General features: G+C 32.0%; 1 protein-coding gene across 1 annotated transcript in view; it reads right to left on the reverse strand.

Moving 5' to 3' along the window:
• Window positions 1–20,164, reverse strand: part of LOC116778281 (uncharacterized) — a 29,643-nt gene extending 9,479 nt beyond the window's left edge. Inside the window, exons 1-10 of the mRNA XM_032672228.2 lie at window positions 20,074–20,164; window positions 19,213–19,330; window positions 18,930–19,126; window positions 18,595–18,745; window positions 12,653–13,096; window positions 12,215–12,373; window positions 10,407–10,590; window positions 6,014–6,163; window positions 2,571–2,686; window positions 1,342–1,516 (exon numbers count right to left, since the gene is read on the reverse strand). Coding sequence (XP_032528119.1) covers window positions 1,342–1,516; window positions 2,571–2,686; window positions 6,014–6,163; window positions 10,407–10,590; window positions 12,215–12,373; window positions 12,653–12,737 — 869 coding nt within the window. The 5' untranslated portion in view covers window positions 12,738–13,096; window positions 18,595–18,745; window positions 18,930–19,126; window positions 19,213–19,330; window positions 20,074–20,164. The remainder of the gene's footprint in view (window positions 1–1,341; window positions 1,517–2,570; window positions 2,687–6,013; window positions 6,164–10,406; window positions 10,591–12,214; window positions 12,374–12,652; window positions 13,097–18,594; window positions 18,746–18,929; window positions 19,127–19,212; window positions 19,331–20,073) is intronic.
• Window positions 20,165–24,948: the final 4,784 nt, after the last annotated feature.

Raw genomic sequence — 24,948 nt, forward strand, 5'->3', positions numbered from 1 at the left:
TCAAATAGTTATTATTCGTTACTGTATTCAAAATTGTGTGAAATGAAATTAATATTTTACATAACTATAAAATTCATATTATTAAGATTCACAATGACGATATTCTGAATTAATTTTCCTATCAGTTTTCGTAAAATATATCCGTATTTGAAGCTATTAAAACCTTAACAGGTTCTATATATAATATTGATAAAATTTTGATTATATTTTTGTATTTATATCTAAAGTATAAGTTTTTTTTTATCAACAATTTTAATATTTATAATGATTATTATAATTATGTTACGTGCTTCAGTTTGTGGTAATTTGGCTGTGACCATTATTAAAGGTACTTTTATAAATTTGTCTTAAGTAGTCTTTAATAACCGAAATGTTGCGTTTGCATTTCGAAAACTATATCGACTCGTGAAATTTATTTAGAACTACGTAAGTAACAAATACAGAGCTTGTTCAACTACCTCCCAAAATATTTATTTATTTGGTAAGATACTTCAAGATTTAAGTGGTGATATAGTCAACCATTTTCCCGTCGAACTTTGATTAAACTGTGAAATAATGTAATGCGATAATATAATATTTATCCCTTAACTCCGCATAGTCTATACGGAAACACATAATAATAGTTTTATAGAAAAGAAAGTTTTCTAACACAGGCAATAGATGTCGTTGACGGTTGGTTAACATAGTTAACTTTTCTAATCCATATCATCTACAACTGTCCATGCACACACACACACACACGCACACACAGACGCACACGCAAACTCACTTACGTACCTATATATATATATATTATAATTATTTGTTATACTTAGTATGATATTAATTTCATTATTTCATTTTTTCATTGAAATGAATTGTGTCTGTAGTGTTTTCGTAGTAAAAGTAAAATTTCATTTTGTGTTTATTCAATAATTGAAATTTAACTTGCAATGGATTAGCAATTTCCAATTGCAATATTTCAATCATAGTTTCAAAAAAAATTACTTCAAATATTGCTTTTCCTATAGGGTATCAATTTACAACAGTAATTTTATTGATACATATTATTTTTGTATAGCTAAGAATATGATTGGAATAGACGAATAATATAATGTAAAATAAAAGTAATTTATTTAATTGTGATTCTTCAACAACAGTGTTAATAATTATTATTTTACATACTTTAAAATTATTTATTACAGTTACAAAGTCTAGTAGTTCATAGTTCACAGGTTGTGATTTCAATCACTACAAATTGTCTAATCTTTCTAAATACAGTTACGTATTCTACTCTTTGTAAGTGGATCTTGCCTATACACAGCTCGCTTAATGGAAAAGAAAATCAATAAATCTACTTACTTCTTAGGTAGCAATATAGATGTAAATATAATTTTGACCCTGGTGTGTACCGAGTTTGTAGCAAAGAGATATCGGCATCGACGATGTGGAGGGTACAGGCCAGGATATCCAGGACTTGCTAACACACATGTACCGCTGCCACGACACGAGACGTCTTGGTACAACCAGTCACAATCTATTAAAATTAATGTTAATGTGAGTAATTATGGTTTATTGTTAACTTTATTAAATGTTTTAAAACGTACATTCGTAGGTAAACTTTTATTTATTTCTGAACAGGACGTAATGATTGTATATCTTAAAAAAAAATATCCAAAAAATATTGTTGAACGAGTATTTTCACATATTTTTATTATTTATAAAAACAATAAAGTTGAAACTGGATAAAATAAAACGTGCAACAGAATAGTACTATAAAAATAAAACAAACAGACCATAAATGGACACAAAATAATGTTATATATGGAAGGAACATCGTATTTAAGTGAACGCCCCAAAATGCATGCTCCCAACTAAAAGGAAACAATTTTCCGTATTCGAAATAGCGAAGCTGTCGCATCTCGAGCGCTTTCATGTCGACGGTTGGACAGGATGCACATTTTCGATTACATCATTATAGGAAACAAACAACATTGTCCGTAATATTCTACGAAGTTTTTAATGTTTTATTTGTCTAAAAAATGGAAAACATATCTTAGTTATTTTAGCTACTTGTGAACGAACATGTCGTAAATTAAAAGGTAATAAGATAACTAATTACATGTTTAAAATCTTATTTAGTTTCAATGAAGTGAAGTGTGAAGTGAAGTGAAGTGTAGATAACATCTTTGATATAAATATCATAAGGGATTGTAGAAATTTGTTTTAACCACAATTCAAGTGACAACGAATAAAGCACAAAAAGGAATTAAAGCTAAGAGAAGCTATTGAATATCAAGTCAAGATGACTGGTTTTTTCTATCACTTCATACAAAGGTTGACAAGGGTATTCTTCTCTATAAAAACCGGTGTCTCCGTTGATAGAAATTATATTGAAATATTAGCATAAAGGTCGAATCTGACATACTTAATCATCCTTATGTCGTATTTATAACAAATCTGACAACTTGAGAAAGACACACTGGTGGAAATGATAAACAAAACCGTCCGTTGAATTAAATTAAATACTCGTAAATAACACAGACATAAATTCAGGTTGAATGAATTTCTTGTTCTTTAAATATCTTCACCTGTATTAGGAATTCTGGAGCCACCTCTGGGATGGAAACCAACGCCCTGTGTATTGCTTAAAGATGTAAAACTGAAGAAAGCCAGGAACTGGGATCTTTCAGTCTTCTCAGTTATCCTGTTAATTATAAAATGTTCAATTAATAACTTTTTTATCAATCAAGAAATATAGAAAAAGATGTTTTTTTATGTTGAACTGGAATAAAATTAAAATTTGTTTGGCCAGGGCAGGGCAATATCAAACACGCAAAATAAATCGTAGTGTTTGTTTTTTAATCGCAGTATTTGTTTCCTATTGAAAGGATAAAATATATTTACAAAATGTAAAATAAATTTTGGTATAAAATTTTCGTCTTTTCAATTTTGTTACTGTTGATAATATATACCAATGAAATTTTTGTTAATCAGTTTAATAACTAGAAGCGTATGGATGACAAATAAACAAACTTTGTTTAATTTTAGTAATATTGATAAGGACAAAAATAATTGAATTGTCTTGCAAAATGTGTAAAAATTTCCGCTGTTTGATAGTAATGTTTCCGTTTGTTACTCAGAATTTTCGGAAAAAATTTAGCAGTATATGTATATGCTATTATTATTACTATTTATTTATGATGTTTAATAATAAGTTGGTCTTGTGGTAATTAGTCAAAAAAACATTTTAGTTTTTGTTGAACATATATATATGTTAACACATGTATTTATACGTGGCTTTTTTTATATCTTTTTGTTTAAAATTAGGAATATCACATAGAATTAATGGACAGAATACCTACATTTTTTAAGTTTGTGGAAAAGTTAAAAAAGTTTTTTCTTGAATTGCTGTAACTTATTCAAATATAAGACATCAATATTACTATCAATATTTTTTTTAAGCAAAAAAATACTGTTTATTGGAAAGAAGGTAATCAAACTATTTTTTATTCAGATAAACATAACGGCTATGTTGTATAGGGTTTTCCATTAAGGGCGCTTGATCTTTGAAATGCAAAAAAAAATACATGTAGGAAAGATATTTGCAAAATTTTTTTTTTTATTTGGAAGGTCTATCGACCCCATTATGTATGGAATATGACATCATTCAAATGACCGCCACGGCTTCGGTTGGTGGCGCGCACACGAAAGGTCCAATTTTCGATGACTCTGGCGCACAAATCGGGCTGTATTTGATCGATGGCGTGGCGTATGTTGACTTTGAGGGCATCGGTGGTTTGCGGCTTGTTGGCATAGACCTGCGACTTAAGAAAACCCCACAAGAAAAAGTCCAGCGGGGTCAAATCGCACGATCTCGGTGGCCAGTTCACGTCGCCTCCGCGCGAGATGACCATGTCCAGAAATTGCTCGTGCAGAACTTCCATCGTAGCGTGTGCTGTGTGGCACGTAGCGCCGTCCTGTTGAAACCACATGTTGTCCAGATCCATATTCTCGATTTCAGGCCAAAAGAAGTTGGTTATCATCGACCGGTATCGCTCACCATTGACGGTGACGGCCACACCATTATCGTTTTCGAAAAAATACGGACCAATCACGCCTCCGGCTCAAAATCCGCACCAAACAGTCACTTTCTGCGGGTGCATTGCCACTTGGTGAACCTCGTGTGGATTGGTCTCGTCCCAAATACGGCAATTTTGCTTGTTGACATAGCCATTCATCCAAAAATGCGCCTCGTCGCTGAAGATGATTTTTTTGCCAAAATCGGCGTCAACTTCCAACTGCTCTAATGCCCAGTCAGCGAACACACGGCGCTGTCTATGGTCATTAACCTTGAGCTCTTGGGTCAGCTGGATCTTGTACGGGTGCAGGCTCAAGTCACAACGCAAAATTCGCCAAGTTGTCGTCTGCGAAAGGCCGAGTTCCTGTGCGCGACGCGGAATTGACTGCCGCGGGTTTTCGAGGACACTGTCGCGCACAGCGGCGATATTCTCGGCAGATCTCGCGTTACGTTGACGCACGGGAACCGGCTGATTGTTAACTGACCCGGTTGACTCGAATTTGTCCACCAATCGACGGATAGTCGACTCGGCAGGACGATCATCGCGACCGTAAAACGGGCGAAGTGCGCGGAACGTTGCTCGAACTGAAGACCCATTTTCATAAAACAATTTTATGATTTGCACGTGCTGCTCGACACTGTAACCTGCCATGGTGGTTTGGGAGGACGGAATTAATATAACACACTGCATTTGACAGCTGTCACTCAAACAACATGGCCGCAATCAGCTGTCAAAGTTCAAGCGTCCCTATTGGAAAACCCCATATTTACTTTTAATTTAATTTTTGATTTTATTAGAGGGTGGATGATTTTTAAATCATTATTTTCGGTTTTATTATGAATAATAACAAAATACATTTTGTAGAAAATTTAATTTCCATGACATAAAATGACTGAAAATTTACTGGTTGGTCGCTAGTATGCGAGATGTCTCTTTTGAACTCCTTTTTTCAAGATAGCGGCCGAGAAAGAAGGGTTGCGGCCCCACACATCAACATAAAACTTTTAAACAAAAAAAATATACTCTCTGAAAAGAGCAACCCTAAATGTAACATCAATTGACTTGCGTATTTTTCATGTTTTAAAAATAAATAGGTAGATTTCCTCAATGATAACTATTATTTACGGAATACAAATATTTTAAAACATTGTTTAAGTTGTTTTCATTCTGTAAATTAGGTATTTTGGGGAATTGGTTTAGATTAATTTTGATACGACTTTAAATGGACGATAAATCACTTTGTCAAAATCACTACAGTTATTACGAAATTATTTGTTAACCTTGAGGACAAAAACAGTAAACTTTTAATTTTAATTTAGTTAAACAAATAATAATAATCCTCTCACAGGAACAATATTTAACCGTTGACATTTTACATATAATTTTAAAACTACGCAAACATAAATATATATATATATCTAAATAAATATATATAGCTTGGATCCAGCAACTGGAAATAATGCTCATTTAAGCTTCGCGCCTCAATTAGTGACCGAAAACGCAATTAATTAGCAGGCAATTTTAATGTAATATATGCAGTGCTAGGTTTTTTTATTTATACAAGAATCTTTATTTAGGGGAACAAAACATACTTATCTATTATTTCATAAAATCGTATCTAGAATCATGGAGTTACAATAAATAACAATTTTTATGAGTAATTAGTAATAAAAAAAACTTGAGTAATAGTAAAATAGGTAGGGATTACTTTTTTGGTATTTCAAAAAAAAAAAGAACATTTTCCTTATGATTTTCATTAATTTCAAAAACAATTTATAGTAGTAATCGCTAGTGAAGGACGCGACACTAAATTTAGGTCAAATAAAATAGTGTTATCGTAATAAGCCATTTGTTTTCTGTTGTTAGTCAAAAATATACGATTAACAAACAAAATCTTATTATCATTAATGAGGGGTCAAGACTTTAGTTTCCAGTACTTATAATAGACTTACCTAAAATCAAGAGCAGCAGCGCCGTGGTCAGCAAATAATACAACGGGAGGTGTGTACCGTTCGTTAGTACCACACAATCTAGTGTCAGCTGCGCCACTGGCATCCTGCACGGCACTGGCACCACTCAGTTGCAACCATCCACCTACACAACTGTGATATTGGTTAGCACTATTTTCATTAAAATTCATAAAATTGATAAGGGTTCATTATGGATATCACATATCATATGTTCGTTTGCTTAAAAGTTTTGATACGGGTATAAAGCCATGTTGAGCCAATATTACAATTTAATTTAGAAACGTAAAATGAATAATATTATTCTATATTTTCAAATTTAATATTGACTCGTCCTTATGTAATCCTATATTTTTGTAACAGAGTATTCTGTAACAAACTTACATATAGACAAAATGCTTGCACAATAATATACTATTTTGTTGACAATTTAAAATAAACCTGAGAAGCGTTACAGTACAAATAAGTTTCAACTTGAATTCAGAATCGAAACAATCTGTGTTCTTTTGCCGGTTCGATAAATCCTATATTTCAATGTAGAATCACTAAAGGTAGTTCGTGATGTCTTATTAGTAATATGTTGTGTAGTTGTATTTCTTATTTTAGTAAGTTATTTTTTTGGCATTTTAATTTGTAGTATACATTATTCAAAAGAGGTAATGACAGCTCACTTTGAGATTTAGATCAATCATAGATTAATTATTAAAAATATATGTCGCGCCGAGGGGTTCGCCGTATCAAAAATATTCCTTGTATTCGTTGCTTATCTTGTAGTAATAATTGTCATAAGTGAAATCATTATATTTAATTATTTTCAAATTACCCACTTCATCGATGTAAATAATTTTAGTAATACACTAGGTGATTTGTTTTGTTTAAGTACCGTAATTGTAATACAGAACGTATCCTATAAAACCCCAAGCACAATCGTACTGAATCAGGAGAGCGAATCCGACCGCCGCACAGTGCAGTCGTGTGGTGTTCTGATGTTCCGATGAGCTTATGGTCAAAAAGTGTCGAAAGTGTTAATAAGAAGTTCGATGATCATCGCGTCCGGCGTTGATCAGCAGACTTACGAAAATTGTAGCAGCCACCGTCGCCTAGTCGCCTTTGTTCTGACTATTTCACAGTCCATAGGGAAGTTAGTTACACCCCTGTTATCTAAAACCAGGGACATGGACTTAGTGTTCTCTAACATTATCACATACCTCCCTGTCAAAGCGGGAAGGACAACCCCATACAATCGTCCATCATGAGCGACAGTATCGCCGCTCGTTTTGAAGCCATGTTAGAATTCTTCGCACAAAACGCCTCAAATCTCTACAAGGTATATCTCTACAATGCCAACCATTAAGGAAGGCTAGGTTTGACACGGACAGCCCCGCATTCCATCCGATATGGAATGCTCCGAATACGAGTCGTCATCGGAGACTTCTCCGCTGATCTCAGACGCCGAGGAAGATAACGACGGGTTCAGGCTTATTGTATCCAAATCGGCTGCCGGCGTAGCTGCGCATATCCGCGGGTACAACTGTATCTGCACCTGTAGGCACATTTGTGTCCGCACCTGCGCTCACACCTGTTGTGGGAAAAACCCAACTAACGAATTATAATACAGAAGTCAGATCGACTACCCCGCCGCCGCTCTATATTAGAGCAAACAAAAGCTGGAACAATATTTCCAGCTTACTCATGATAAAAATATCAATTTTATGTCAGCCCGGAACACGGCGGTAGAGATAAAGGTCTCTACGGCCACTCCAGCTGACCACCGTGCCCTGACCGTGATAATAAAGAGGAATAATATTGAGTACCATACCTACGCCCTCCCGGAGGAGCGTAGGCCAACCGTAGTCATCAAGGGTCTCTCCGCGGAGATACCTGTTGAAACCATTAAAGAGGACCTTTAGTCCCAAAATCTACCGGTGTTGGAAGTGCATCGCATGCACAGGCCAAACAGAAAAACATTCGACTTGGTTTTAGTTCATCTGTCCCTTATTTTCAGGACGTAAGAAAGTATATGATTTAGCATCCGTTTGCCAAATATTAGTACTACAAATAGAGCTCCCGAGAAACCGCGGCGTCCCAGGACAATGCCACCGATGCCAATTGTACGGCCACTCGCAGCTATTCTGCTACGCACGCCTGTTCTGCGTAAAGTGCCTAAGCGACCACGCCAAGTCAGATTATAGCAGGGTCTCGCCTACGGAGGAGCCGCCCAGCTGCGTCTTGTGCAGCCAGTAGGGTCATCCTGCGAATTTTCGCGGAAATCTCAAAGTGCCACACTGGGCGAAGTTTGGGCGACACCCCAACAAAGCCCGGGAGGCGGCTCCTATCTCTGCTGCCCCCCCTGCAACAAACGCCTGGCAAAGGCCTAGTATTACAAATGAATTGTCAGCCCCTCAAGCACTCCAGGCCCCTAAGCCACAACAGGCACCCCAGGCCCTTAAGGCCACACAGGCCCCTCAGGTACCCGCGCAAACACCGCAAACACCGGAACTAGGGTTCTGTTCATGTCATGTATCTATTCAGTATTTTATTCTTGTAAACAAAACTCCATTTTTGGATGTATGGAATATGATAATTTTAATATTTTATGTGCATTTTATCACCTCAGAATATATAAAATTCAATAAAGTGAGATTCAGTTTTTGAATTTCAGTATTAGTTATGAGTATTGTTGTCATTGGGTAGCTCACTGACTATACATCCGAACACCCTAATTATTTTTTTACCATTACTTTAGGTTCTTAATACATGAAGTTATAACTTTTTATTACTAGTTATTCTTACAAGCATTTTCATGAACAAACTGATTTCAATGCGTAAATATTTCCGTATTAATAAAAAAAAAAAATTAAATTGTTTTCAATTTAATCTTTTTTGGAAGACAAGGATAGATAGTAATATTAAAAAGAAACCTAGTCAATTTTATTTCTAGTTAGCAGTGGCGTACTATGGCTTTGTTTAAAAAAAAATTGAATTTAAATGGCTCGACTTATAATGTTATTAGTTATATTTGTCGGATAGGCAGTAATTGGTTTACCTATTATCTAGCTTCTTGAGATTTGAATCTTATAAAGAGTCAGTCTTCTTGGTAACATAACCATTTTGAAACAATTATTTGTATATTTACAGAATTAATCATTCATACATTTTTTCGGTTTTTTTTTTAGTAGCTTTATTATAAAATGAGGTATCTATTATCTTAATTTTGTTTTGCTGTTATATTTTGTTAATTTTGAAATTTAAAATTAATTATAAAAAATTTAAATTTAATTTTTACATATTTTTAAAAGAAAACGACAAGTAATTTGGGCTTACCAAAATATATTAATATTAGGCAAATGCGAGTGTGAATTATGACATAAATATCCTACTATCAAAATTAAAGACGTTTAACTACAAAAGAGATAACAGAAGAAAATAAAACATTTCATACATGTACATACAGATACATGTTGAAAATTTTAAAATCTTTACACAATGTTCTCTTTTATTGAGAGACCTACTTATAAAAGTATTTAATTTTTCACTATTTAAAATATATTGAATATATGGGTACATATGTTTCAAGTTAATTACATAAAAATAAATTCAATTATAGAAAAATAAATAACATATAAGGTTACAAAAGAATATTTACACCTATTGTAAAAATACCAATTGAATATATTTTCTTAACAACAGCCTTGGAAACAAATTCTAGGCCTATTGTTGACGTTTCAGGTTATGTACAAAGCAATTTCTCTTTGAATACGTTTAGTACTCCGAAGTCGTTATTATAAGGCGTGCTTTCTTGCTTTCTTTGTGACCCCATATATGGTATTAATTTCTATTGTGATTGTTATTTCATTTACAAAATATGTTATTGTTTTCCTTTCATATCAACATAAATATTGACATTGTCATAGGCTTAATAACGTAAGCCTCTGAAAAAACAAATAGTTTTTTATAAAACTATAAAATATTTACGTATAGTTTTTAAATTCTTATATTTTTCTTATATGAAGGCAATATTAAATCCTGGAATTAAACGGCTCCCAAGTTATCATAATAATTAATAGACTCAAGAAAGTTCTTGTTAGTTGTGTTAAAGGGGAGGTGGTAGTTTGTGAAAAGCCTTCATTATCATAAAAGTTTGCAAAAGGACATAAACTTAACCCAATAATAATTATTGTTATATATTAGTTCCAAATAATAAAGGTTTCGAAAAGTTTTATTTATTTTTTCTGGAAACGATGACAATCATAGTGTAAAGAGCGAAATAATATTAATGAGACTGGTAATTTAACATTTATCCATACTTAAATATATGAGTAAAATGGTAAGCTAATTATAATTTTAAGATTACTTTTTTCTAATTAATATTGCTTACCTGGACCCGTTGTATCTCCCAACAGAAACAAGGCGATACACTTGAATTTCAACTCGCTGCCCTGCATCGGGCTGAAGAATGTAGGAACATGTGCTGGGACCCTCTATGGATGGAGATTTGATCTGGCCGAAAGTTTTGCCAGACTTATTCTTGAGCACTCGCGAGTCAATAGTCATATTGCACACTGTGAGAATAGAATGGTAATTATGGAGAGATATTCCTTCATATATCATACTAGAATAATATTGTCGTATGTACGTTTTAAAGTAATAAATATTTTAACATATTATGAACATTTAAATGAAACTAATATTTTTCGGATATACTACGCGGATTTTATTGTTTTAAAAAACTACATAATCCCGACGTTTCGGTTACTTTTCAGCAACCGTGATCACGGGTAGACGAGATGTGAATGTCTGTCAGTTGGTCCTTGTTATTTATCACCTACTGCCATCGATTTCTTTATTTTCTGGCATACCGCTCTGGATGCCGGCAGAATGTGCTTACAGTATCTTGAGGTCCTGCGGTTACGGACATGGGATTTTATATTTTTAAGAAGGGGGTCCCAGGTGTTTGATAGATTCCAGCCATCTTCTCTATTGAAATTGGGATGTTTTTTTAATTTCAATAGCCTCGCTTATTAACCTCGGTATATACTTGTCTTCCCGAGCGAGGATTTGAGGTTTATCAAACCAAATGTAGTGGCCTGGTTTGTCCATTGTGTGTTCACACACTGCTGACTTCGACGCGCGCCTATTTTTGATATCTGAGATGTGTTCTTTTACCCTTGTACCGTTGCTCCTCTTTGTCTGTCCAGTGTATGACAAGCCACAGTCACAATGGAGTTTGTATACACCCGCTTGTTGCAAAGGAATGTTACTCTTGATTGGTCTCAAGAATTGGCTCACTTTCTTTTGTGGTTTGTAAATAGTCTTAATCGAAACCATCTTCAAGATGTTGCCTATTCTGTCAGTAGCTCCCTTGATATATGGTAATATCGCAGGTTGCCGCTCAACTGTGGGTCGCTTCAAGTAGTTATTGCGATGCTGGCGAAGCACGGGCAGGTTGCCTCAGCCTCTAGGTGGTGAGCATCACAAAGGTGTTGGACTCTCTGTAACAAAGATTTGCCAACGGTAGCTAACTGGATAGGGTGGTGGTGTGAGTTACCATTGAGGTACCTATCCGTATGTGTGGGTTTCCTATAAACAGTATGTCCCAAAGTATTGTCAGGATGCCTAACTAAAAAATCGATGGCGGTAGGTGATAACTAACAAGGACCACCTGACAGACATTCACATCTCGTCTGCCCGTGATCACGGTTGCTTATAAGTAACCGAAACGTTGGGATTATGTAGTTTTTTAAAATAATAAAATCCGCGTAGTATATCGGAAAAATATTAGTTTCATTTAAATAAATAAAACTCGCGAAAATCTTAGATCTCATTATATTATGAACATTTTCATTTGTAAGCAATTTTTGTCCATTTACTTTTTTATAAAGAGAAATATTATATAGTTATGACTAAAATCTTCATTTTGCCATTGTAGTCTCTTGTAGCATAAGCTTTACAATTTACTTTTACTTTGTGAAACCGGAGTTAGTGGGATACCACTATATATGCATGGCAATTTGCCTAACCTAAATAGACGCCTAAGGGTATAGTTTAGAATATTTTATACAGCAAAAGGAACTAAAATTGTATTATCTTGATTTATGTTAACATTGAACCTAATTTTACGCAAAACAACGATTCCATAAATAGTTTACAAACTATTATCATCTTTGTTTTGATTATATTACGTACTATTCGAACAAAATTGTTCAAGTCCACATTGAGCGCATCTTCCGGGAGCAAAATCCCCACAGGGACATGCTCCGTCACGCACGCAACAGGCGCACTCTTCTCCTCCTTGACCTGGGCATGCACAACCTGATGATGATTGCGTCCACAAATCGACTTGACCTACGAAAATTATGAAGTCTTGCTTGTATTGACTAGGAATATGAGCGTTACTGTTTTACTTGTAATATGTATATTGAAACGCTAAAACAAAGTGATGCATGCAAGCCTAATATTGTTTTGGAAGGCCATAATTATTTATAAGTAAAAAAAAAACAACTTCAAAATAGACAACATACGAACACTGGAACTAAAAAGTAAAAAATAATTTTACACTGAAATATGTGTTTAATGTTCTATCAAAAAAGTAAATTGTTATATTTAAATAGATATAATACTTACTGCTGCCGTCTAAGAATATAGGTGTCCACGCAATCTGTGCAGAGACAGCACATGCGGTAAGTAGCAACGCAACCGCTTGCCGCATGATGCGCGCAGGCAGTCACCGTACTGGCCGCCCACGTCGTCTTCTCATCACAAAATTACAGTCAGTTCTTAAAACGCCCTAACTAACCATGTGAATGATCACAATATATGAATATTGTGTTAACCTTTTTATTTGTATTATTTACAATCTAAACATTTATATAACAGAAAACGATTTTCGGAATTCGACTCATGAATAAACGAGATAAAAATGCTAAAAACCATTCCTCGATTTGCATGATTGCATAGATAGTGTAGCCTTTTTATTATCCTACAGCGCTCCTAATTTATCGAGGTTTTATTGCGTATCCCACGAATCCTTTGTTTTCCGTAATTTCGTTTGGTGTTTCGACTATTTTTCTGTAACAAATTAAAGCGTTTGTTATTAAAGCATTTTTTAAGGTAAAATCTTTTACAAATTGAATTTGTATCAGCAATGATATAAATATAAGCTTTTTAATCAATATTTAAGTATCAAATACGTGTACACTTTTGTGATGTACAATAAAGTTATTATAAGAAATTTCTTAATTAATTTATAGTATATCTATTTCTGAATAGAATTAAAAGTTGAAGTTATTTTTCTAACACAAATGAGAAGAGCTCCTGGTAAATAATCTGATGCACTTTTATCGTCTTGTGGTAAAATCAATATGAGAGCTAGTCAAATTTCGCAAAATTGAAGCAAACAGGAAAGGGAAAATCGTGCTTAAGGCTGGCGGGTTTATCAATAAAACGAAAGCTTATAAGAAAGTTTGTCTTTATAAATATCTCTAATGTAGAATATTTAATGAAAATTTATATTTTAGAAAGTGTTTAATAAAGAGGTATTTTTTTTTAACTGATTTTGTTTGTAAGTTAATAAAAGATATATATCACGGGCGCGTGATCACGGTTGCTGAAAAGTAATCGAATAGTCGGGAGTATGTAGTTTTAACAAATAATAAAGCACGCGTAGTATATCCGAGAAATATTAGTTCCATTTAAACGAATAAAACTTGCGAAAGTCTTAGATCTCATTATAAAAAATATATTATTTATTAAAATATAATAAAGAAAACAAATTTCAATCAAAAATACAGTGAATTCGAGCTCATATAGAGTTTCCAAATTAGACGTCAGTAAATTAAGTATTATGGTATTACATTATGAAAGGTTTAGTAAATCTAATAGAGAAATCCGACTGATAGCTTAAAACTGTTTATAGAGTTAACTATCGATACACTCGAACAATGGAAATAATATGTAAGTAAGTCATTGACTTTAAAAGAAAATTCTATTTCGAATATTTATTTTTTGATGAATAGATGTGCCCGAGTCTTTTGTCTACGTGGAATCGTGACTTTAGGAAGCATTTGTTGATATATCTTTTGGTTTGGGTATTAAGAAAAGCTTTTTTTTAAAATAATACACGATTTCAGACGTATAGGCTACTAGGATTGCTAGCATGGGATAAAGCTACATAAATATGCACAAAGCCATATGTTTTTATCATGTTTCTTCCATGTTCAGAAGGTTATCAGTAATATTATAAGACATATTAACCTAACTTGAAGACAAGTTAGAATTTACCAAATATATACAATATGCGAATATTTGAAAACTATAGGACAGAGGCGCGAGTTTGGGCTCGCTTTATACACAAAGCTTTCTGCACAAACTACAAATAACCAGCCTAAACCTGACCCCTTATGTGTGATTGATCGTATATATATCACGTCAACTTACATTGGTTGTTTAAAATTCCCGAAAATTTTAATTTTAACAACTGCTTTGTATAATAATTTATAATTATAATTTAAATAGTTTAATAAATTAATGTTATATTCGACGTGATTCTTCAAAATTTTCATAATGTTTAGTTTAACAACCGATTGACATAAAATATAGGGTCCCAATAATTATTTTTTTTTTGCATATATCTTCCATATATATATTCCGATCTATTATATTTTTATTATATGTGTATATTGTTTTACGTAGAAATATTGACATAGAAGCAGTGCATATTCAAATTGTTAGAAATCCGTGTAAGCCAACGTATAACAAAAAATTGTTTTGTATATATTATTTTCTAATACATAATTCTGATTCCTCGTTTAATATAATAAAATAAATTATTAACAAAAGTCAAGGTTTTCTCATAAAATATAAAGACATTATTTTAATAAAAAATATTGCATTTGCACCCCTTTACACACCTATATGTATAAAAAATTTTTTGATATAAAATTAAGTCAGAACTAGTAAGACACATCCGAGTTATTTAAAGAATGTATTAGTTTGGTAAATTGCAATCCTGTAAAACAGTGGGTCGAGTATAAAGTTTTTTTTTCGAATTTATAACGTGTATTCTTTATGCATTATTTAATAAGTACATGTAAGGTTTGGATTTAGGGATTCATTGAAAAAGATTTGAAATGTAATGACGTTATCTTTACAATCACTTTCTTTGAAGATTTAATTTCAATTAACTGGTAAGAATATTTCAATTTACCTGTCCAACTACACAAAGATTCTTACTTGAAAAGCTTTTATAAACCAAGGTCTGATCGTGAGAACTTCAAAGACTTTCATTGAAATCGAGTTTATAGTGAGCGTTGGTAATATTTGCCGTATAGTTTAACACGGATACGAATAATATTCACCGAGTCTACGAAACTCTTTGGTAAATATTGTCAATAAAATTTTTGGAACTTCTGAGAGTAAAAAGAAAGACAAGCATTGATTTTATGTATTATCTATCTGGTAAAAAAATGATTGCAGTCTTTTGAAAAAAACCGCCACTATTCTATAAAATGATGCTCCACACAAGTTTTCACACAATATTTTTCCAATAGTAAATATAATATATTATACGTCACAAGTTCAGCGTAAATGAAGCCGTAGATATCATTACAAAAAGTTATTAATGAAACATATCTTTAAGAGAAAAATCCTTTTTAATTATGTTAATTAATAAATGAATCCGCTGAAAAAGTCACGGACGATACTCCTTTAAAATAAAAATACTACAAAGAAAAAAGCAAAGTTATATCAAATTAATAATATATTTTAGGAAATATAGAACCTTAATTATATTAATTATGAAAAAAGGATTTAAAGACTAATATAGAAAGTCAGCTATTTAAGTTTGTTCAGCCTCCCTTTTCAAGAGGCACAGCCTAAATATTTGGTTAATTCCTAATATTGTATTTATAATTGTAAATATTTCTATGATAGAATAGAGTTTAAAACCTTTAAACAAATTATGAAACTCGTTGGTTGAAGTTATTCGATATTAATTTAAATATCGTTAACAGTGACTGTTCTGACAGATTTACACAGAATATACAGAATTATATTTTAATCTGTACATTATTTCAGAGTGCCGTTTTTACAATAATGGAAATATTATAAACAATATTTTACAAAATAACAGTGTTATTAGCATTTGCAACTCATGCTGAACCGTTCCCAAAAATTACTTACTTTAAAACAGTATGACGTAACCCTTGTACAGTGTATCATATTAGTTTTTAAAATAGACGTTTATCAATTTTCGGTTTAATTTTTTTGCTACCAAATAGCCATGCCAAACAAAAATGGCCAGCTAGCCATTATTATATCTACTACATACACAAATAAAAGTGATTAATTTAATTAAGGTATATTTAATTTGTTTGTTATAAAACAGTATATTCTTCCATTATTTTGTACACCCTTTTCTAAAATAATGCACTTCAATCGACTTTATATATAAATAAACTTTCCAAGTCTTTGACTATCATGGAGATTGGATAATAAAAATATTAGTATACTGTATGTACAGGCCTACGTATATACTATATAACGATAGTCTATTTAAAGTGCTGGTCTCTTGCGATGATTTTATGGGTTCGATCACTAAACAAAACGTATAAAAAATTCTTATATTTCTTACCTCTCCAATGTATCATATGAGATGGGAGGCTTCAGCTGTATTGGTCTTGGAATATTATAGTGTTTTCATATGATTATTTGTAGAACATTTTAATAACAAGAACATGTAAAGTATGTTGTCCTTTTAGAATGTTAAAGGTAATAACTTGAAATGTTAGTAAAAATAACAGGGCAACAAAAACTTTGACTGTATGAATAACATAGGAATCATTTAATTGAAAGTAATAATTTAAAAATATTACCTTTTTTTTTGATTTCGAATGTTAAATCATTAACTTCATGTCCTATTTTATGATATATGTAGATTAAATGCGTATATTGTTCTTTTTAAATATTTTATCTATGATTATGAATGTAATTTAAAATAAACCTTAGTATTCACAAACTTGTTGGATCTAAAAATCTAATTAATAAAATAATTACAAAAAAGGACGAAAACAGAACAACATTTTATTAACATGTTACATACCGATTAAACAAATATTTTTTAAATCAAACTTTAACAACAATAATAGTAACAGTTTTTCGGAGATGGCAATATCTTTGCACGTACGCTTTCTCCACGACAATGAGGACACGATTTAGATATATGACAGCAATCGGGGGGTTCATTGTGTTTCTTTTTCTCAAAATGGTAACAACAATTACCCTGAGGAAATGAAAAAAAAAAATTAAATTCTATTTATGGTACATCTAAATATCAAGATAAAAACCTCATTGAAAGCTTAAACTTAAAAAAAGTTTTTTTTACTAATTGAAAGAATATATACGCTTGCATTTCTTATTACAAGAATTTATTCTTCATTTGGCGAGGTTGTATTTAAAGAAGTAGAGATTAAGATCACAAATTACGACCATTAAAAGTTTAATTAAATTAGTGAGAATCTTTTAACAATAATTTATTATTCCGGTCAGTCGATTTACGGTTCTTACGCAATATTCTCACTTTTGTTTTAAGCTGTACTAATTTGCATAAGAAACGAAAAGTTTCAAACGAATCCCGTAAATTAATTAACTTCGGTATTAAAGCAACTAAGTGAAAATATCTTTATATTTTGGACTTATTTCTATTGATTTGGAGGTAAAAAAGATTGGAATATATTTAAAAATATTAAGATAATAAGCTGATTTGAAACTATTTTAATGTTTAAATTTATTTATATTTGAAAATTATAGCGAATGTGGTACATTATAGAAAAATGTTAGCGCTATTGGTTTTATAAAGTCATGACCTTACATAAAAATCTTTTGAAGCAAATATATGAATTTCGTATAAGATAGGATTATTTATCTGACTTTCAACGAATACTTGTTAGTTTACAAAGTATTATTTGTGTGTGATATCACACCATGAATTTTTCATTTCACATTTAGAAGAGCCTCAATTTTTGTTAAAATACTCATTCAATTATTTTTGCTTGGTATGGAGGATTAAAGTAACTTAAAATAACTATATTGAAGAAAACCATAATGTCCGTTTTAAAAATAAATTCCAATATTAATGATTCGTGTATTCTGCAAAGACTGGGACTTTATTTAATACCAAGATATTTTATTAATTTCAATTGAGAAACATTTCAAAATAAGTTCCGTTGATATTAGTTTTTTTGAAGCTCTTCCACAGATTTTGTAATGAAATTGAATTTCTCGGCGCCACCGGCATTTATTCGGCTTTTTGCTTTGCCTTCGTCAAAGGATATTGCGTGGGAATCAATTCAGGTGCCAACGTTATTTGCCCTCCGTTGAATATTAATCTTTTTGATAATGCTATCATTTCTTTTGAAATAAAGAAATTTGTAAATAAAACGTATTGCAATAGAAAAAATTGCTAAAAAGTTTTTCAACTATTCAGTTTTGTTTTAAGTATAGATCGTGGGCATTAAAAATGGCACCTAAAAAATTCGTTTCCTTTTATTAATTATATTAAGACAACTAACTGTAAGGTACCCGTTCATCTTGAGACATATATCGGTGAACTTCTTCTTCAGCGTTCGCACTATATGATGAGGTGACGAAAGGTTTTCTCCTGGGTCGAGCACCTACTGCCACCTCACAAGCCCGACGCATCAGAATCGTAGGTTGATTTACCTGTAACAAATATATACAGTAAATAAAATATCAATATTAATTCAGAAACTTTGACCTTTTACGTTTGTAAGGATTTTAGTATCAAATATAATATTTTATTTGTTTTAGTGTTGGTACTCTATTTTAGATATAATAGTTTTGGATAAAATATTTTTGACATATGTTACGTAATAAAATTAATAACCTAGATTCGTTATATATCGCCTCATTTCAAACATTATAATTTATACAATTATTGTAAAATAATGCTTTGCGCTTCATTTACAATATAATTCTGTTAGAGCAAATCACGAAATATACTTTCAGTTAATGTTAATTTTATTTATTATATTTTTCCTAATCATCCAATATATCTTGTAATGCAACTTCAATCGGCTTCTTCTGTAATAAATGGCAACATATTTTATTTTCATAACAAGGCACTTTTAAGGGGTCGTTAGTTTTGACTGGCACTGGGGTCTCATCACATTCTATAGAAACGTCTCTAGGGCATCGCTGAAGAAAATTCGTAGTGCCAAGTAACTTAGAGTGTTCCTGATCTTGCATGCCATTTCGCTTGAATGCAGATACTGGTAGTTTTCGCACCTGGAATTTACATTGAGTATTTAGCCATATATTTCTTTGGAAAGTGATAAATGATGGCTATGGCATCGTAAATTTAATATAACGACATGGATAACCTTTCCTACATCCATTGCTCAATTCCGTGTTTTATTGAAGCAATTTATAAACTAGGCCGCCAAATAGAATCAATGCTTCTTAGAAACAACGTGGAGTTTCTTCATAGGTTTTATAGGTATGGCAAATGGAGCATCAGCCCACATTGCTTTGGTCCAACATTTTCTAATATATCCTACTCCTCCGCTTTCATTAAAGTGATAGTCTTGAAGTCCATTTCTTTTCAATGCACTAGAAGGAATTGGGTACACCTGTCGGATTTACATCTTCTTTGGTATTGTTTTATTGTTTCTAGTCGACTGTTTTATACTAAGATATTTTTTTATCTCTCTTCTTTTTAACCGGTAACATTTCCTGTGTAACTTTCGGGTATAATCTACGAATAGGTTCAATGGCAGTGTAAACAAGACACTCGTTATTTTCACTTCCAGCACATAGATATCTTATTGCGCCTCTATAACCATGAATCTGATCTTGCACGCCATTTCTACGGTAAGCCGACATGGGAAGCCTACCGTGGCGAGTTGGAACATAGCGTTCCTGAAACCAACAAATTCTAATTTAATATTATATATGTACCTAAGTTGTTGGTTTCAGGAAATTGAGAATAATCTACTAGTAAAATATATTTATCGATTTTTCACACTTACGATTCTACCATCTTCATAACGGTAACAAGGAATTACATATTTTGTCTTGACTTGTTTACAGTGATCGTGGCATGGAGAACAATACTGTTCATGACGGGGACATGAAGCCTGTTCATTGCACGTTACTGGCGGAGGCATCGATTTCTTAGGTTTTTCATTACAACAGTCTTCATAATTACTGTCTGAAGTTCGTGAACATTTTTGCAATGGCTTTTCACAACAGTAAATTATTTGGCCTTTGGGGCATCGAGGTAAGCAAGGGTAACAGATAGGGGGAGCTTCACAACATTTTTCCGCATGAAACGGAGATACTAGCATAGGCGTTACAGCATAACCTAATTCTTCAAAGGAACAGGCCATATTTATTATTTTACTGTTTTTGTACTAAGAATTTTGTTAACTAAATTTACATAAAATTTTATTAATTATTTCAATAAAATAAATTATAAACTGGTTCACTTATAATTTTGTAAATGCCAAATTTAAACTACTTTTTTCTTTTCAAGTTTCTATTTCTAACCAGTAGCAAGAAAAATTAAATACTTCTTGATTTTACAAAATAAATTCTTAATATTATTTAATGATTTGGACTACTGAAATAAATTAGTTAAATAATTTGCTGATGCAGATATTCAGATGATTTGCTTAGGAAGGAATATAATGTAGTCTTGAGAAAATTGTAAAGTAAAGCTTTCGGAAGCAATTGCAAACATTTGCAGGTGCCGCCTCTTTGTCGCCGCCGATTCGAAAATGCAATTTTCTCAATGCAAATCGAATGCTTCAGACAGATTTAATGCCTTTTACTTGTTGGTTGGGTACATCATTTTCGAAGAGAATTGAGGATACCAGTTCACGAGTGAATGAAAAAAGTTAAGAAGGAAATAAATGTCTGATGAATTTCATCATCAGAAATTGCCAAACAAACTAATATCTAGTCTTGAGTTTTAGCTAAATGACTTATAAAACTTACAATATCACAACAAAATAAAATATCCAACAAAATATTCGTGGCTATATAATTTCCAAATTTAAACGAATGTATACTTAAATAACAGTGGATATACTTAGTATTGGAAACTATAATTTTAATATTGTAATTTAATTGAAAATATAAATACTCTATATTCTAATTCGTATAATGATTATTTCGAGTTTTATGAAATTATTTAAAAATTTTGTTTATCTCCGTATAAGTTTCCAAACGCATGGGTACGGCTATTCGTAACGTATCTTCATTGTTTTTATTACCATGTTACTTTATTTCCTGGTATGTGCAAACATTAACTGTTTTCACTAAAATTTCTTAAATAAATAAATTGGTATGCTTATAAAAGAGGACAAATAAATTATCCTTTCTCTTTCAATTTTAGAGCATTAACCTAAATATTTGGAGTTAATCAATTTTCAGTACGCCTAAATTTAAATTGAACGAATTACGTTCCCACAAAAACATTGCTGACTAACGTAATAACCCGATATAATTTCACACCCACAAATATTTTTGTTCAGTTCTAGTACTATCAAATATCTTATTAAAATAAGATTTTAAAAAATGTGTCTTTACTGGTAAATGACATTGAAACTCAATTGACGAATAACATTCCTTGTTCCAGTTACACATTATCAGTTACTGAGTTTTATATATGTGCCTACTTGTTATTATGAACATTTTGTTCCAAGTCACCGATTATTATATGATATAATATATTTTTATGGCTACCAATAGAAATTATACTATGATTTTCGTTGAATATGAACATTAGATTGCTTTTATCACGTTTCTATCATAGAAGCAAAACACGATAAATAGAAGAAAAAGTCTCATAAAACATAAAAATATTTTTTATTTATACACGTCTTTAACTTTGAGCTAAATGTTAGCATTTGTTTTTGATGAACCGAATAGTTAAAAGCGTTGTTCCTAAGCACTAACAGCAACAGATGTCTGCTAACAGGTTTATGTAGCTTACACGGTGAATGCCATGCCTACACGGGGGTTCATGGGATTACATGAATAACATGATGTATACCAAAAAAAGACGGAGATTTTAATAGCGTTTTTAGGAATTTTTTAGACATAACAATACAATAAAAGTAAACGGTCCATAACCGTTTACTTTTATCTCTTTTTACAATAATGATAGGATTCAACAGTAGATAAAAAATCTTTATGACTTTTATTAATGAATAATATATCAAAAGCTAAACAAGTTTAAAAAGAAGAAGAAAATATGAGCACTTTCAAAAAATATTGTCAGTGATATAATATATTTAACTTTTCCATCAAATTCTTTCATATCTGTCTCGGGTGACTGTAAAGGGCATTCCCTTGTAATGAAACACATCCATCATATATTGGAAGAAAACAAAACGAGCTGTCAAATATAATATGCGTCAAAAGACCATCATTGAAAAATATAAAATATAGGTATTTTATTTTTATGATAAAATTGTTAAATATCACTGTCTTTTTCTTTTTAAGGGTCATTACTTTAAATATGAAGTACCTAATGTTTCTTCTTTTAGTTTAGATAACATTTAGGTCGGTATTTACATAATTACAATTTCAACGGCCAACTTTCAGCTTTTAAGTCGTCCCCGTAAACTTCTTTAAAACACTTTTTAGTCAAATTTAAAGTAGCATGATCTTGTGAAATATAAAAATAATCAACAATTTCATCTTTGTAGGCTACTTAAAATGTAACTATCTTAATATTTATTCCATTTAACACTTTCGAAATCCCTATACTTATAATTATAAATTTTTTGATGTTTTAAAAGTGTACCTGTGTAAATCTTTTCAAAAACTATATGGAAAAATTATTAGAAAGGAAGAAGACTACATAAGAATTGATACAATACTTTGCTTTTGTAAAATGTTAGATATTTTTTGCATATAGGAAATTATAATCATGCAAATACAAGAGGGTGAATAAAATAAAGGCGGTATGTTGGCACGGAATTCACGAGATTGTTTTTAAATTGCTACCATGTCAAACGTTCAATGGAAAGCAATAATGCAGGAAGAGTTTTTCTCATTGGTTTGTTTTGTGATTGTGCGAATGTAAGAGATGTTCTCACAATTGTTGCTCAATAGCCGCATAGAACATACGAGCTTAATAAATGTATACAAAAACACTTTGTTACCAATTATATAAATTAAGTATCTAACAACCCGAGTTATTCTACAACTTTCTATTAAACTACCGCTTACCTGTTGAACTTGTTCTATAATTATACTTTAAAATTTTAAATCTTTTTGAACTATCTTGTTTCCCAATTATTAAAAATATATTTGTTTAAAATGAAAGACAAAACGACATTGACATATTGCTAACCAGCCTAAACAGATTGAAATAGACTGGAAAATTCCCACTAACTCCTCGTACCCTTTCTATTGTAAATTACCTATTTTATTTGGTATTTGGAATATCTTATACTTATTTTCTTATAAAGTTAACTCTTTGCTTCATCTTTCGGTTAAAAAGCTTCACGGTCCTTAACTAAAGCAATGAGTCACACTTTTCTAAGTCTTCATTTCCTTTTCTGGTTTACCCTGATAGAACATTAGCTTGTATAGTATGTTCTAATGGCCCAAATGGTATTCCAGCCATATTGCTAAAAACATGAGCACCCGAGTTGTCTCCTGTATTGACATGACTTTAGAGCGTCTCTTGACGAAGCGTCTCTTGAATTACTGCTAATTATCGTCCGATTTCAATAACTTCTATCCATAAATCTTGCAAATTATGGAATATATATTGAGAGTTCACTTCATGGCACATCTAAAAGACAACAGTCATTGAACGGCTACATGGTTTTAGCCGACATCGTTCAACAGGGGATGTTCTGATAAATTTATGAGGGAGAGCTTTAGAGCACAACGGTGAGCTTCTCGTAGGATTTTTTTTACATTTAGAAAGCTTTAGAAAGAGTTCCAGATGATAGCCTAATTCGTAATTTTTTAGATATAATATACTGCCTGGACTTCTGACTTACTCACGTATCGTGATCTACGAATAGTTGTGATCGGCATTAAACTCAAGGATGCTTCAGGGTTTGTCTTCTCTGCAGCTTTATTTTTGATAAAAATTAAGGACTGCTATTATCAAATGTTTTTGGTTAGCATAGTTGCTAGTGGTATAAACCCAATGTTGGAGCCAGCCGGAACCAATAAAATTTGAAAGAGAGGCCATGTATTAATTTAACACTTTGGGGAGTCTACGAATGTAGGGGATGCCAATCATGTGAAATAGGGACAAACAAAACACAAGGGTGTCTTTTCATCCCCAAAAGGAGTCCGTTTACTTTAATTGCATCTTTTTAGAATGTATCCTTCTAATACACTAAATGAGGTATTAAGTATTAGTATTAGTAGTAGGTATTGAGTATTAATCCTCGAACCTTACTGCCGTAAAAATTTTAGTAGGCGCTGCCAAAGGATAACTCATTGCTTGAAAATCCGTAGAAGAGACATACAAAAAGAATCATTGGTGACCATAATTTGATTAAAACCAAACCAGTTTGCCTTCAATATGGGCGTAAAGTGCCAAGTCTCTCAATATTTTATGGGATTCACTTTGGAGAGTGTGCACGGAAATTACATAATTTAATTCTTCCATCTTTTCACCTTTCTTACATCCGGACGAAGCGAAACGCTTCCTCCATCCTCATGTCCATAGCAAAGGATTGGAAAAGTTTTCCTGCGTCGGTGTTTCCTAACCATTATAATTTGGGAGTTTTCAAGACTAAAGTGAAAATAGGCAGTTACTAAGATGATACTTCATTTCTATTTATTAACGAGTAAAATGTTAATCGAGCACTTTTCAGTCATTGTAAAAAAAATCTTTATTATTTTCAATAAAGTTAGATACT

The sequence above is a fragment of the Danaus plexippus genome, chromosome 6, assembly GCF_018135715.1.
Source record: "Danaus plexippus chromosome 6, MEX_DaPlex, whole genome shotgun sequence".
NCBI lineage: Eukaryota > Metazoa > Arthropoda > Insecta > Lepidoptera > Nymphalidae > Danaus > Danaus plexippus.